Source organism: Conger conger, chromosome 1 (genome assembly GCF_963514075.1).
Source record: "Conger conger chromosome 1, fConCon1.1, whole genome shotgun sequence".
Lineage (NCBI taxonomy): Eukaryota > Metazoa > Chordata > Actinopteri > Anguilliformes > Congridae > Conger > Conger conger.
Genome location: NC_083760.1, coordinates 95,050,956 through 95,065,955, shown reverse-complemented (window position 1 = coordinate 95,065,955; position 15,000 = coordinate 95,050,956). Strand labels below are relative to the sequence as shown.

At 46.7% G+C, this 15,000-nt stretch overlaps 1 protein-coding gene across 1 annotated transcript in view; it reads right to left on the bottom strand.

Moving 5' to 3' along the window:
• LOC133107869 (CUB and sushi domain-containing protein 1-like) overlaps nucleotides 1–15,000 on the bottom strand; it is a 235,620-nt gene that overhangs the window by 94,468 nt on the left and 126,152 nt on the right. The window contains 2 exon segments of the mRNA XM_061217173.1: nucleotides 1,227–1,304; nucleotides 3,749–3,861. Coding sequence (XP_061073157.1) covers nucleotides 1,227–1,304; nucleotides 3,749–3,861 — 191 coding nt within the window.

The window sequence follows — 15,000 nt, the reverse complement described above, 5'->3', positions numbered from 1 at the left end:
ATATGAGAGACGATGAGAGACCATGAGAGCTTGTGAGGATATCACACACACACATCTGCTGATTCAGAGAGCCTCACTGCCCCTTCCCAAGCAGCCCTTTAAATATGCATGTGGTCGGGCTGATTGAGAAACGCTGTCTGAGGAGGTGAAGAGGAGCCTCCAAACCCTGGACACGCCCCCTGCCGCGCCGGACACGCCCCCTCCTGACACTTCAAAGGGAAGAGGAAGTGACACGCTGGCAGAGGGCGGAGCTCCGGGGCGCCTGAGGTCAGAGAGGCTCATGGGAAACTGAAGGCACACTGCTTCTGCAGGCTGCATGGATATGCATCTGATGTTCCTGCACACAGGGGAGAAGGGCGGGGCTTCTGCAGGCTGGGGGCACGGGAGGGCGGGGCGGGGGGGCGGGGCGGAGCGGCGGGGGGTCGTTATGATATTACTTTCTGAGCTGTCATCTCCAGAGAGAAACATTCCCCCACTATGAGGTGAGCCCAGCTACAAACAACTGCACTGCAACAGAGGAGTCAGGCACTGTCCTTCAACCAGCAGCTCCCTCTCTCTGTCTGTCTCTCTCTCCTTTTCTCCCCTCTCTCTCTTTCTCTCCCTCTGTCTCTCTCCCTCCCTTTCTCCCCTCTCTCCCTCTCTCTGTCTCTCCCTCCCTTTCTCCCTTCTCTCTCCCTCTCTCTCTCCCTGTCTCTCTCCCTCCCTTTCTCCCTTCTCTCTCTCCCCTCTCTCTCTCTCTCTCTCTCTCTCTGGGACGCATGCTGTCTTATTAACGGTGTTATGTTATTTAGCGATTGTGCTGTCATAATCACAGTTTATTGTTCACTCACTTGAACAATCGAAAGCCAACATGAATAGGCATACCTATTGTCACGAATGTATTTTCAGATAATGCGTGATTATGAATGAAGTGTAATGAACTAAATGAGTGAATCACAATCTCTTCTTCTTGACAGAACTCTGTGCTAACCTTTAAGTGTACTCCATAGATATTAGACAAAGGACTTGTGCATAGTGAGTTTTGTGTATAATAAGGGTTTTTGATGTTATGTGTGTGTGCGCATGCAGGTGTGTGTTGTGTATAAGTATGTTTGTGTGTGTGAGTGTGGATATGTGCATATGTTTGTGTGTATGTATACGTGTGAGTGTGTGTGTGTGTGTGTGTGTGTGTACATGTGTGTGTATGTGTGTGTGTGTGTGTGTAAGTGTGTATAAGGGTGACTCACACACAGAGATCTTCTGGTGGCTCTCTCTGCTGGGCAGCAGTTTCACTCCTCTGGACATGAGCTCATTCATCTTCTTCACTGCAGAGAGAACAGAGCCACAGCATCGCCAGGGCAACGCTCCAGCATCAGCACCACCATGGCAACACTACAGCCTCAGCACCACCATCACCGTAGCAACACTACAGCATCAGCATTGCCAGCGCAACGCTACAACATCAGCACCACCATCACCATAGCAACACTACAACATCAGCATTGCCATGGCAGTGCTACAGCGTCAACATTTCCATGGCAACGCACCAGCATCAACAGCACTGTAGCTACTCTACAACATTAGATTACATTACATTATTGGCATTTGGCAGACGCTCTTATCCAGAGCGACGTACAGTTGATTAGACTGAGCAGGAGACAATCCTCCCCTGGAGCAATGGAGGGTTAAGGGCCTTGCTCAAGGGCCCAACGGCTGTGCGGATCTTATTGTGGCTACACTGGGATTAGAACCACCGACCTTGCGTGTCCCAGTCATTTACCTTAACCACTACGCTACAGGCCACCACCCTGGCAATGCTGTAGCATCAGCACCACCATAGCAACACTGCAGCATCAGCATCATCACTGTGTGTGTGTGTGTGTGTGTGGGTGTGTGTGTGTGTGTGTGTGGTGAGTGTGTGTGTGTGTGAGCGTGTGTCTGTGTGTGTGAGTGTGTGTGTGTGTGTGTGAGTGAGTGTGTGAGTGAGTGTGTGGGTGTGTGTGTGTCTGTGTGTGAGTGTGTGTGTGTGTGTGTGTGTGTGTGTGAGTGTGTGTGTGTCTGTGTGTGAGTGTGTGTGTGGGTGTGTGTGTGTGAGTGTGTGTGTGAGAGTGTGTGTGTGGGTGTGTGTGTGTGTGTGTGTGGTGAGTGTGTGTGTGTGTGAGCGTGTGTCTGTGTGTGTGTGTGGTGAGTGTGTGTGTGTGAGCGTGTGTCTGTGTGTGTGAGTGTGTGTGTGTGAGAGTGTGTGAGCATGTGTCTGTGTGTGTGAGTGTGTGTGTGTGTGAGAGTGTGTGTGTGTGTGAGAGTGTGTGTGTCTGTGTGTGTGAGTGTGTGTGTGTGTGTGTGAGTGAGTGTGTGTGTGTGAGAGTGTGTGTGTGTGTGTATGAGTGAGTGTGTGTGTGTGAGAGTGTGTGTGTGTGTGTGAGTGAGTGTGTGGGTGTGTGGTGAGTGGTGTGCTTACAAAGTCTCAAGCCTCAAAGTGTCTCTGCTCTGCATGAAAGCCATGGAGCTGGGCTCACAAGCTGACAGGCTATCTGAGAACTGAAGCTAAATCCGGGCAGGCTCTCCCTCTCCAGGGACAGCCACTCAAAGAGAGAGTGTGTGTTTGGAACACAGCTCACACCCAGCTCCCCCTTACCTGCACAGCCAATCCAGCTCTTCAGAAGTGTGAGTGTGTGTGTGTGTGTGTGTTTGCTTTTCTTGTTGTTGGTGGCTGCTTGAAGCTGTTTTATTCATGTATAAATGCAGAAAAACAGACAGACATGTGGCAGTCCCTCAGCGAGAGAAGCGCTTGTGAAATATAAATGGAAAAGTTTGAAGGCCCGGGTTCTCACTGACGCACAGACTGTCTGAGACACCTGTGGATCAAGTGCCCACAGTGACTCTCTCTCTGACTCACTGCCTCTGACCCCACCCCATCTGCTCTGACTCCAGTCCTTCCCCACTGACTCCACCCCTTCATCTCTCTGACTCAAATGCATCTGACTCCACCATTTCCTCTCTCTGACTCCACCACTCATCTATCTGACTCCACCCGCCTGTCTATGACTCCTCCCCTCCCTCTCTCTGACCCCACCCCTTCCTCTATGACTCCACTCATATCTCTCTGACTCATGTCTATGACTCCTCACCTTCCTCTCTCGGACTCTTTCTGATTCTTGTCTCTCTTTTTGGTGCACATCTTCTGCCTTTAATTAAAACAGCCTCCAAAAATATAATCAGAAAATGTAATAAATTAGTTCTATGCACAATTACATTTCAGTTCAATTAAATCATTTTAGTTTTTAAATCCTTTTTGCCCTGGGAGAGAGAGAGAGAGAGAGAGAGAGAGAGAGAGTGTGTCTGTCTGTCTGCGTGCATTTGTGTGTGTGAGTATATGTTTGTGCATGTTAGTGTATGTGTGTGTATGTGTGTGAGAATGTGTATGTATGTGTTTTTTCATGTTAGTGTTTTTGTGTGTGTGTATGTATGTGTGTGTGTGTGTGTGTGTGTGTGTGAGTAGGTGCGTTAATGTTTTTGTGCATGTATGTGTGTTTTAGTGTTTGTGTGTGTGTTTGTGTGTGTACATGTGTTATTGTGTGTGTGTGTGTGTATGTGTGTTATTGTGTATGTGTGTGTGTGTGTGTGTGTGTGTGTACATGTTATTGTGTGTGTGTGTGTGTATGTGTGTTATTGTGTGTGTGTGTGTGTGTGTGTGTACATGTGTTATTGTGTGTGTGTGTGTGTGTGTGTGTGTGTGTACGTGTGTTATTGTGTGTGTGTGTTTGTGTACCTTGGTACTGTGCCCGGAATCCTGACTTCCTGTTATTCCCATCTGATGTGAAGTGCAGCCGCAACCAGTTCTTACTGCTGATGATGGGAGGAGGAAGACTGGACCCACTGAACCTGAGAGAGAGAGAGAGAGAGAGAGAGAGAGAGAGAGAGGGAGAGAGAGAGAGAGAGAGAGAGAGAGAGAGAGAGAGAGAGAGAGGGAGGGAGAGACAGATGAAGGTATCAGTTCCACAGTGGTAGATGGATGAGTGCAGTGCAGCACTATATCAGCGGAGAAAGCAGGATAATTAACACAGCCCCACAAACCCCACAATGCCCTGCTCATAGAACAGCCCTCTCCCTCTACAGACACACAGTGACAAACCCTGTCTCTACAGACACACAGTGACAGGCCCTCTCTCTCTACAGACACACAGTGACAAACCCTGTCTCTACAGACACACAGTGACAGACCCTCTCTCTCTACAGACACACAGTGACAGATCCTCTCTCTATAGACACACAGTGACAGACCCTCTCTCTCTACCGACACACAGTGACAGATCCTCTCTCTACAGACACACAGTGACAGATCCTCTCTCTATAGACACACAGTGACAGACCCTCTCTCTCTACCGACACACAGTGACAGATCCTCTCTCTATAGACACACAGTGACAGACCCTCTCTCTCTACAGACACACAGTGACAGACCCTCTCTCTCTACAGACACACAGTGACAGACCCTCTCTCTCTACAGACACACAGTGACAGACCCCCTCTCTACAGACACACAGTGACAGACCCCCTCTCTCTATAGACATATGCCGACGGGCTCCAAACTGAACACCAGTGCACAGACGGCCCTGGGGTCTGTGTGCAGAGACGGCCCTGGGGTCTGTGTGCAGCAGCAGGTTTCAGGGGCCCGTGTCTGATACACACCCGAATGACGAGCAGAACGTTTCTGAGGCAGTTCAGCAGTCTGCTCTTTCTCCTCCGAAGGAAAACAAATCATTTAAAAGTTAACGCAAGCGTAACGACTCTCCTCCATAGATCTGAGTGTCAATTTTTTCAGTGTTAACGACGCTGAAAAGAATGTTTCAGTGGATAAACCAAAGATTTTTACATCAATTTTCTGGTTTTATCATTCGAATATATACAATCTTTCATTTGAGAAAACTGTGTGTTACAAATTGATATAATATATATGTATTTATTGTGTGCAGGAGGGTGTGGTTGGTAAAGGGAGTGTTCAGTGTCACAGAGTCAGCATCAGGGTAGGGCACTAAAACTCAGCATATAAAACATCCCCAAAAACATCGCCCTCTTAAACCACGAAAACTGGAAATCCATCACAGTCCTGGCTACAGGGCAGGGATCCAAAACCGTCCTCCTGGAGAGCTGCAGTGGCTGGAAGTTTACGACGGTCCTCCAGGACTGGAGTTAAATCTGCAGACACAGCGCCCCCTCCAGGACCGGAGTTAAACCTGCAGACACTGCGGCCCTCCAGGACTGGAGTTAAACCTGCAGACACTGCGCCCCCTCCAGGACCGGAGTTAAACCTGCAGACACTGCGGCCCTCCAGGACTGGAGTTAAACCTGCAGACACTGGGGCCCTCCAGGACTGGAGTTAAACCTGCAGACACTGCGGCCCTCCAGGACTGGAGTTAAACCTGCAGACACTGTGGCCCTCCAGGACTGGAGTCAAACCTGCAGACACTGCGGCCCTCCAGGACTGGAGTTAAACCTGCAGACACTGCGGCCCTCCAGGACTGGAGTCAAACCTGCAGACACTGTGGCCCTCCAGGACTGGAGTTAAACCCGCAGACACTGCGGCCCCTCCAGGACTGGAGTTAAACCAGCAAACAGTCCACACTGTTCAGTCCAACACTCCAGTTAATTTTACTGTATATTTCTAACTGCTTGAGCAGACTCACAAAGCTCGCTAGCTAACTAAGCAAACAAACATCCTATAGCTAGACAGCTAACAGTAGTACCTATAGCTATGTAGCTATCTGCATCACTCACTCACTCACACACTCACACACTCACTCACACACTCACTCACTCACTCACTCACTCACTCACTCACTCACTCACTCACTCACTCACTCACTCACTCACTCGCTCACTCACACACACTCACACACTCACACACTCACTCACACACACACTCGCTCACTCACTCACTCACTCACACACACTCACACTCTCACACACACACACACTCACTCTCAGACACACACACACACACACACTCATTCTCTCACACACACACACACACACACACCAACCCACCCACATAGAGATGGTGCCTGAACCCATATTGAAGCTAATGTCTGTTGTTCATTGTCTATAATTTGGTACAGATGTGAAGGTGTGTAATTGGTACAGACATGGTACAATTGTTGAAGGTGTGTAATTTTGTACAGACATGGTACAGATGTTGAAGGTGTGTAATTTGGTACAAATGTTGAAGGAGTGTAATTTGGTACAGATGTGGTACAGATGTTGAAGGTGTGTAATTTGGTACAGATGTGGTACAGATGTTGAAGATGTGTAATTTGGTACAGATGTTGAAGGTGTGTAATTTGGTACAGATGTGGTACAGATGTTGAAGGTGTGTAATTTGGTACAAATGTTGAAGGTGTGTAATTTGGTACAGATGGTGAAGGTGCGTAATTTGGTACAGACGTGGTACAGATGTTGAAGGTGTGTAATTTGGTACAGACGTGGTACAGATGTTGAAGGTGTGTAGTTTGGTACAGACGTGGTACAGATGTTGAAGGTGTGTAATTTGGTACAGACGTGGTACAGATGTTGAAGGTGTGTAATTTGGTACAGACGTGGTACAGATGTTGAAGGTGTGTAATTTGGTACAGACGTGGTACAGATGTTGAAGGTGTGTAATTTGGTACAGACGTGGTACAGATGTTGAAGGTGTGTAGTTTGGTACAGACGTGGTACAGATGTTGAAGGTGTGTAGTTTACAGATTCTTCTCCCAGGTGATTTGCAGCATGTTTCATCTACTCTGTGCTGCCGGCTCATTAGCATATGAATGGCACCCACACCGGCCCATAAATCAAGCTCAGCCCTGCGACAGGCCTGTCAGAAAGGCAATCTTCAGGCCTGATCGATTCTTCTCCCATGCTCACCGTGTCAGTCAGCTGATAGAACACACACTACTAATAGAACACAAAAAAACATGGTTTCAAATCCCCTTTCCTTCAGCCTTAAACAGCATAGATTCATTCTAAATAAAAACTACAACTCAAAATCCAGATTAAGAGATATGAGAACACATCCCCCTGAGCCACACTCAATGGATATCTTTCTCTGATCTTAGAGCTGATGATCTCAAATTCACCACTGATCTGTGATCTATGATCTTAGAGCTGATGATCTCAAATTCACCACTGGTCTGTGATCTATGATCTTAGAGCTGATGATCTTAAATTCACCACTGATCTGATATGAAAGCCGCTGATCTCACTATGAGCATGAATTTGTGTAACTGATCTCAAAAGCGCTGCTGAAATGCTAACTCTCTGGATGATGGTTTTATGACGTTACACACAGCAGCATGGACAGAACTGTGGAAAGGTTGAGTGAAGGAGAGCTTTGCAGGGAGAGAAACACTGTGTGTGTATGTTAGGATTAATGAGCTATCCTTCAGAGAGAGCCCTTAATGAATACTGAGACATGAGCAGTTGACAGCACAGGCCCTCTGAGTACTGGATATGTGCTCACTTCAGAGGGGAGAGAGAGGGAGGGAGGGAGGGAGGGAGAGAGAGAGAGAGAGGGAGAGGAAGAGAGAGGGAGGGAGGGAGAGAGAGGGAGAGAGAGAGAGAGAGAGAGAGAGAGGGGGAGAGAGAGAGAGAGAGAGAGAGAGGGAGAGGGAGGGAGAGAGAGAGAGAGGGAGGGAGGGAGGGAGAGGGAGAGAGGGAAGGAGGGAGGGAGAGAGAGACAGAGAGAGAGGGAGAGATAGAGAGAGAGGGAGAGAGAGGGAGAGGGAAGGGAGGGAGGAGAGAGAGAGGGGGAGAGAGAGGGAGGGAGGGAGAGAGAGAGAGGGGGAGAGAGAGAGAGAGGGAGAGAGAGGGAGAGGGAAGGAGGGAGGGAGGGAGAGAGAGTGGGAGAGAGGGAAGGAGGGAGGGAGAGAGAGACAGAGAGAGAGGGAGGGAGGGGGAGAGAGAGACAGAGAGAGGGAGGGAGAGAGAGAGGGAGAGACAGAGAGAGACAGAGAGGGAGGGAGAGAGATAGACAGAGAGAGACAGAGAGAGGGAGGGAGAGAGAGGGAGAGATATACAGTGGGAGAGAAAGTGAGAGAGGTAGAGAGATAAAAAGCACATTACAATTAAGACCTGTTTTCTCATCAATATGTCTCCATGGCTGTTGCCTTTACAGCTCAGATCTCATCTCTAAATCAGCCGCATTACCAGCTGACTGCAGGAAACCAATAAAACTAACGAGCTCCATCCCTCTCTGCTCTCCTCTCCTCAATCTCTCCTCTCCTCTCCTCAATCTCTCCTTTACTCCTCCCTCTCTCCTCTCCTCCACTACCAGCCTCTGACAGATCACCTCTGAGACACAGATAGACACACTCACACACACTCTCTCAAACACACTCTCACACATACACAACACACACTCTCACACACACAACACACACACACACACTCTCTCTCTCTCTCTCTCTCTCTCTCTCTCACACACACACACACACACACACAACACACACATACATGTACACACACACAGACAGACAGACAGACAAGCAGTCAGATAGACTGTTGTGGCAATCACGCTGCCTTAAACTCACTGACACCCACACGCCCGCTTCCTGTAGATCACATATTAATTACACAGGAAGTGCCCACTCAGCTCAGTTAAAAAAAAAAAAAAAAAACCAACAAAAAAAAAACTGCCAGTGCATATATTCCATTCTAATTGGCTATCGCCAATGAACTGTTGCAAGTCAATTCCGTTTTGAAACTCTTGTGTCGCCACTTTATAAGGTAAACACTGTCCAAATGTAAGACCCGCCTCTGCTCTTCTCTCTCGCTCCGTCATCTCAGGACCCAGAAATAAAGAGTGCTTGTGGTGAGACTTTCGGCACACCTCTGCTTTCATCCTGGCTGCTTCTGGATCGGACCTAACTGCCGCACGCCTACACGCCCCTATACCGCGTATTTCACGCGGAGTGAAATACGCGGTATTGAGTGCGCTGCTCCCGAGAACACGAATGCATCCCGGCGGATTAATCACACGCGCTTCTGCCCCTCCGAGAAATTACACCTTTCCCGTCACTGTAACTTTCTTCTGTGCAGTCTGACGCCCGAATGAGCTCGGATAACGGCCGGGAGGGGGGAATGACGCAGATTAAACCTTCAGAACCTACAGCTCCTGGTGGCAATGTAATGATGCAGAGATCGTAGTCTGGTAGTGATGCCAATTAAGAGTGGTAATGTGGCGGTAATGACGCGTCCACACCAAGAACGATAATGATAACTGTAAATACGGAGTGCAAGTTCTAGCTCAAGTGGATGGCGGAGGCCACACCGCTGCTATCTATAACGACAACGACAGTGACGAAAGATATTGTTGGAGCGATTTTTTTTTACCGGCTGCATGAATGATAGAAACATTGGGAGCCACTCAAATTCCAATTTACAAGCTTCATGTTCAAAATGGCTATTTACAGAAAGTTATCGTTCATCAGTGTGGATGCTCACATCGTTATCGTTATTGCTATAGTTATTATTCTTGGTGTGAACGGGCTTTAATGCTAATTAAGAGCTTGTAACAGGGTAGTGATGTTCATTAAGATTTTGAAATGCGGCGGTAATTAAGGTCCAGCGATATTTTGATACATTGATATTTTTTAATATGGAGCTCCTATCAACCGATCACTAATATTGAAATATTGAATACGGTATTGTTTCACAACAATCTTAATCATAAATTAATTCCCAGTCCCAACCAAATACAATCCAGTGCATGCGTGGAAAATGTTTTGAACATAGCAAGCTAGCTATCTAACCAACTAGCAATTGCCTGCTAACCACAATCAGACTTCTAATAGTTTAAAGACTGTAATGTTACTCATGATACCACACCCACATGCATGCTCTCTTCTGGGCGTATCAGGAATATATTGGTGAAGTTAAATCCAAAGAACATTGCTAATAAAATCATAATAGCCCGTCTTCCAATTGTGTTCTTCCAATCCTCACACAACTCATTTAAGTGAATACTTAAAACAGAATCCAAGCCAACGTGTCCTAATATAAACTATTTTTCTCTCTGGTTTTCTAACCTCAGAAGCACAGCTCTCCCACTCATAAAAACTAGGACAAAGAAGAATGAGGAATGGCAGTGAGCCCAAGAGATTGAATTGTACTTTCTCTACATCTAAATAGAATTGGCTCGGTGACGATGACTGGCAGGTGGTCCTTAGGAATAAAACAATCACACAAACTGCAATTACGTACTATAATACACGACAGAGCGCAGCGTCTCCGGAGAGTATGAGGGACAGAGGTCCCAATCAGAACCCCCCTGAGTATAGAATCTAAGTGGCCCCCATCAAAACACAATATTTTACAGTCATCAATTAATCAATGCATTCATAAACAGTTAATATACATATCTTGTTGCGCAATGGACATTTAAAATGCAAGAAAAAAGTGATTGCACAGTGTATTTAATTTATGTATGTTTATATTACCGTAGGCTGTGTTAGAAAGAGCTCTTGGACGAACGAGAGAACGATTGCTTCATTCTGAATCCCAGCATTAGGGACAGAAGCCAGCTTCAGACAGATTTAAACAGAACGGGGAACGAGAGGCCTGTTAGTGAGATTTCCTCCTGGAGGCCGAGAGTAAAGCTTCTAAAATGACATCTCTTTCAAGAACACAAGAGTTGTTCAACATTTTACACGGTTCTTGGAAATTATTTTTAAAAAACTGTATTTAATTCAAGGTATTTCACATTTTTCTTTATTGTCCAAAAGACGACTACTATCCTCACTAAGAGCCCAGCAATCCTGCCTAACGGGCAGCCACAGGCTGAGCACATTCACTTAAAGCGCAGTGATTTCACACAGACGAGCAGCCATTCTAACCTCAGATAAGCCACACAAAAGCCAAGGTGTTAAGCCTCTCTTAATGGATAATACGTTCACACATATTACGCTCTTAAACTTTAAATATCACATCAATCATTCCCCGTTTCTTTTCTGTGTCCTATTTCAAGGGAGGGAGCCGCTGTGAGAGGAGCCAGGAGCTAGGGGCTCTCTCTGGCCGTCCTTCAGCTCAACGGCCGCTTTTTTATCCCACACAGTAAAAGAACGTTCTTTAGCTGGCGCTTTTATGCACAGCGACTTAACCCTGAATGCGGGGTTAAGGGCTTTGCTCAGGGGCCCAATAGCTGTGGCTACATCAGGGCTGGAACCACCAATCTTCTAGGCCCCAGTCATGTACCTCAGCCAAAGGGCTCCAGGCTGCTCTCTGTAGAATGTTCCAGTGTTAATTCTTCCTGTATAGAGTTCCTGTCCTCTACTTCACTTCCTGTATAGAGTTCCTGTGCTCTACTTCACTTCCTGTATAGAGTTCCTGTGCTCTACTTCACTTCCTGTATAGAGTTCCTGTCCTCTGCTTCCCTTCCTGTATAGAGTTCCTGTCCTCTACTTTGACTGATGGAGATCAGGGTTGCTGAGCCAAGGCAGTGTCTACACCAAAGGAACACAATTCCCGCTAGCTTGGAGTTAAATAAAGAAGAGAGGAATTATTATAATTTTTGACGCTGAATAAATCTAAAGGGGCTATTTCATATGCTGCAAATCCATTGCGTTCTATGGAATGAAACCCGAGGATTTAAACCCACAGTGCTGAAAGGACACGCGTGACACTCTGCAGTTAGTCTGATCAGGCCCTGCTACGCCGCAGTGACAGGGCTGTCTGTGCAGATGGGCCGTTTTCTCAGTCAATCAGATTCTGCCAGCAGCTCTGGATGCTTATACCCGAGTGAAATACCCTCTACGGCCTGCTCTGATATGAAATATTAATTCATATACAGCTTGATTATAATAATAATGATTATGACCATGATGATAGACATTATCATTACCATAAATACTCATTTTAGTTTTGTTGCTCTTCTAGTAGCAGTAGTAGCAGTAGTAGCAGCAGCAGTAGTAGTAGTAGTAGTAGCAGTAGTAGCAGCAGCAGTAGTAGCAGTAGTAGTAGTAGCAGTAGTAGCAGCAGCAGTAGTAGTAGTAGTAGTAGTAGCAGTAGTAGCAGCAGCAGTAGTAGTAGTAGTAGTAGTAGTAGCAGTACCATTAACAGTAGTAGTAGCAGTAGTAGCAGTAGTAGTAGCAGTAGCAGCAGCAGCAGTAGTAGTAGCAGCAGTAGTAGCAGTAGCAGTAGCAGTAGCAGTAGCAGCAGTATCAGTAGCAGTAGTAGTAGTAGCAGCATTAGCAGTAGTAGTCCTAGTAGCTTAGATTTTTAGTTTAGTTTAGTCTTTTTAATACAAAGCGACTAGAGTCTACCAATACCAGCTAGCTGATTTGTTATTTACTTGTGATAAAGGTAAGAAAAAATATTACATTGATTACAGTGTATTATGACAGCCAAATAATGATCAACTTTTGTTCTCTCTGCCTTTTCCCCATCAGCAGCCATCACGCACTACTCTGTGGGGGCGGTCTGTAGCGTAGTGGTTAAGGACTGGGACACGCAAGGTCGGTGGTTCTAATCCCGGTGTAGCCACAATAAGATCTGTTGGGCCCTTGAGCAAGGCCCTTAACCCTGCATTCCTCCAGGGGAGGATTGTCTCCTGCTTAGTCTAATCAACTGTATGTCGCTCTGGATAAGAGCGTCTGCCAAATGCCAATAATGTAATGTAATGTAATGTACTCTCCTCCATGGGTTTGTCTCTGCTCATTAAAGCACCACAGGGCCGGGCGTGTTCTCTCCCTCCCTCCCTCCCGCCCTCCCTCCCTCCCTCCTCTCTTTGTCCTTCACACACATCCCCCCTGTCTTACTCACTCAGCCCAGAAGGCCCCTGTCCGTCAGCCATGCGCACGGACGTATTTATGTTCCCATGACACCAGCCAATCAGCTGCGAGCGCGCAGCCTCGGCCCGTAGACCCATGCATCAGGGGAACGTTCGGCTCGCTCCGCGATTTACACGCTCCCCGAAACCCGCCCAAACGAGGCGGCTCTCACACAGAGCCGTTCCCCCGCTGTCTGAGGCCTTCCGACAGCCCGGAGAATTACGATGTCACTCAGGATGACATCACTCTGCTCCCTGAACTACGTGCTGTGCTGGATACAGGGCTGTACTCTGTGCTGTGCTGGATACAGGGCTGTACTCTGTGCTGTGCTGGATACAGGGCTGTGCTCTGTGCTGGATACAGGGCTGTACTCTGTGCTGTGCTGGATACAGGGCTGTACTCTGTGCTGTGCTGGATACAGGGCTGTACTCTGTGCTGTGCTGGATACAGGGCTGTGCTCTGTGCTGGATACAGGGCTGTACTCTGTGCTGTGCTGGATACAGGGCTGTACTCTGTGCTGTGCTGGATACAGGGCTGTACTCTGTGCTGGATACAGGGCTGTACTCTGTGCTGTGCTGGATACAGGGCTGTACTATGTGCTGGATACAGGGCTGTACTCTGTGCTGTGCTGGATACAGGGCTGTATGGAGGGACTTGTTTGTCTTCTACTGCACTGTGCTAACAAAACCGTGTGTTAATGTTGTGTGTTAACACTGTGTGTTAATGTTGTGTGTTAACACTGTGTGTTAACGTTGTGTGTTAACATTGTGTGTTAATGTTGTGTGTTAACGCTGTGTTAATGTTGTGTGTTAACGCTGTGTTAACATTGTGTGTTAATATTCTGCTATAATGTCATGTTTTGTTCAGTGTTAAAGATCTATGGTGTTTTGAGAGTGGAGTCCATTTCTGTAATTTGTTCTATCTTAAGCTTTTGAAAGACTAATAATATAAAACTTTTAATGCGAGCAATGTTATGAAACATTATTATTACTTGGAGGCCTAACAGAGAAGAAGATTATTTCTGATTATCTAAAGTCGTAAATGAGACCCACAGGACTTCAGAGTAAGAGCAGCACAGCTATAATCACAACGTTCAGACTCAGCGCTGTCCCTCCCATGAACTGTCTCCACAGTGAGCCCTTTGGGGGCTGCACACCAGTATTAAATACGCTTCTATTGTGAAACAGTGCACACCAGTATTAAATACGCTTCTACTGTGAAACAGTGCACACCAGTATTAAATACGCTTCTATTGTGAAACAGTGCTCACCAGCATTAAAAACGCTTCTATTGTGAAACAGTGCACACCAGTATTAAATACGCTTCTATTGTGAAACAGTGCACACCAGTATTAAATACGCTTCTATTGTGAAACAGTGCACACCGGTATTAAATACGCTTCTATTGTGAAACAGTGCACACCAGTATTAAATACGCTTCTATTGTGAAACAGTGCTCACCGGTATTAAATACGCTTCTATTGTGAAACAGTGCACACCAGTATTAAATACACTTCTATTGTGAAACAGTGCACACCGGTATTAAATACGCTTCTATTGTGAAACAGTGCACACCAGTATTAAATACGCTTCTATTGTGAAACAGTGCACACCAGTATTAAATACGCTTCTATTGTGAAACAGTGCACACCAGTATTAAATACGCTTCTATTGTGAAACAGTGCTCACCAGCATTAAAAATGCTTCTATTGTGAAACAGTGCACACCAGTATTAAATACGCTTCTATTGTGAAACAGTGCACACCAGTATTAAATACACTTCTATTGTGAAACAGTGCACACCAGTATTAAATACACTTCTATTGTGAAACAGTGCACACCGGTATTAAATACACTTCTATTGTGAAACAGTGCACACCAGTATTAAATTTGCGCCAGTCTCCCTGCCATCCACAATCACACAGCCTCCATACCGCCCCCCACTGGCAGCAGGAGCACACACGCTATCCTGCCAGAGACAACATTATATTATTGGCATTAGGCAGACGCTCTTATCCAGAGCGACGTACAGTTGATTAGACTAAGCAGGAGCCAATCCTGGAGGAATGCCGGGTTAAGGGCCTTGCTCAAGGGCCCAACGGATCTTATTGTGGCTACGCCGGGGATCGAACCACCAACCTTGCGTGTCCCAGTCATATACCTTAACCACTACGCTACAGGCCACCCCAGATAAACACTGAACATCAGTGATCAGCTCC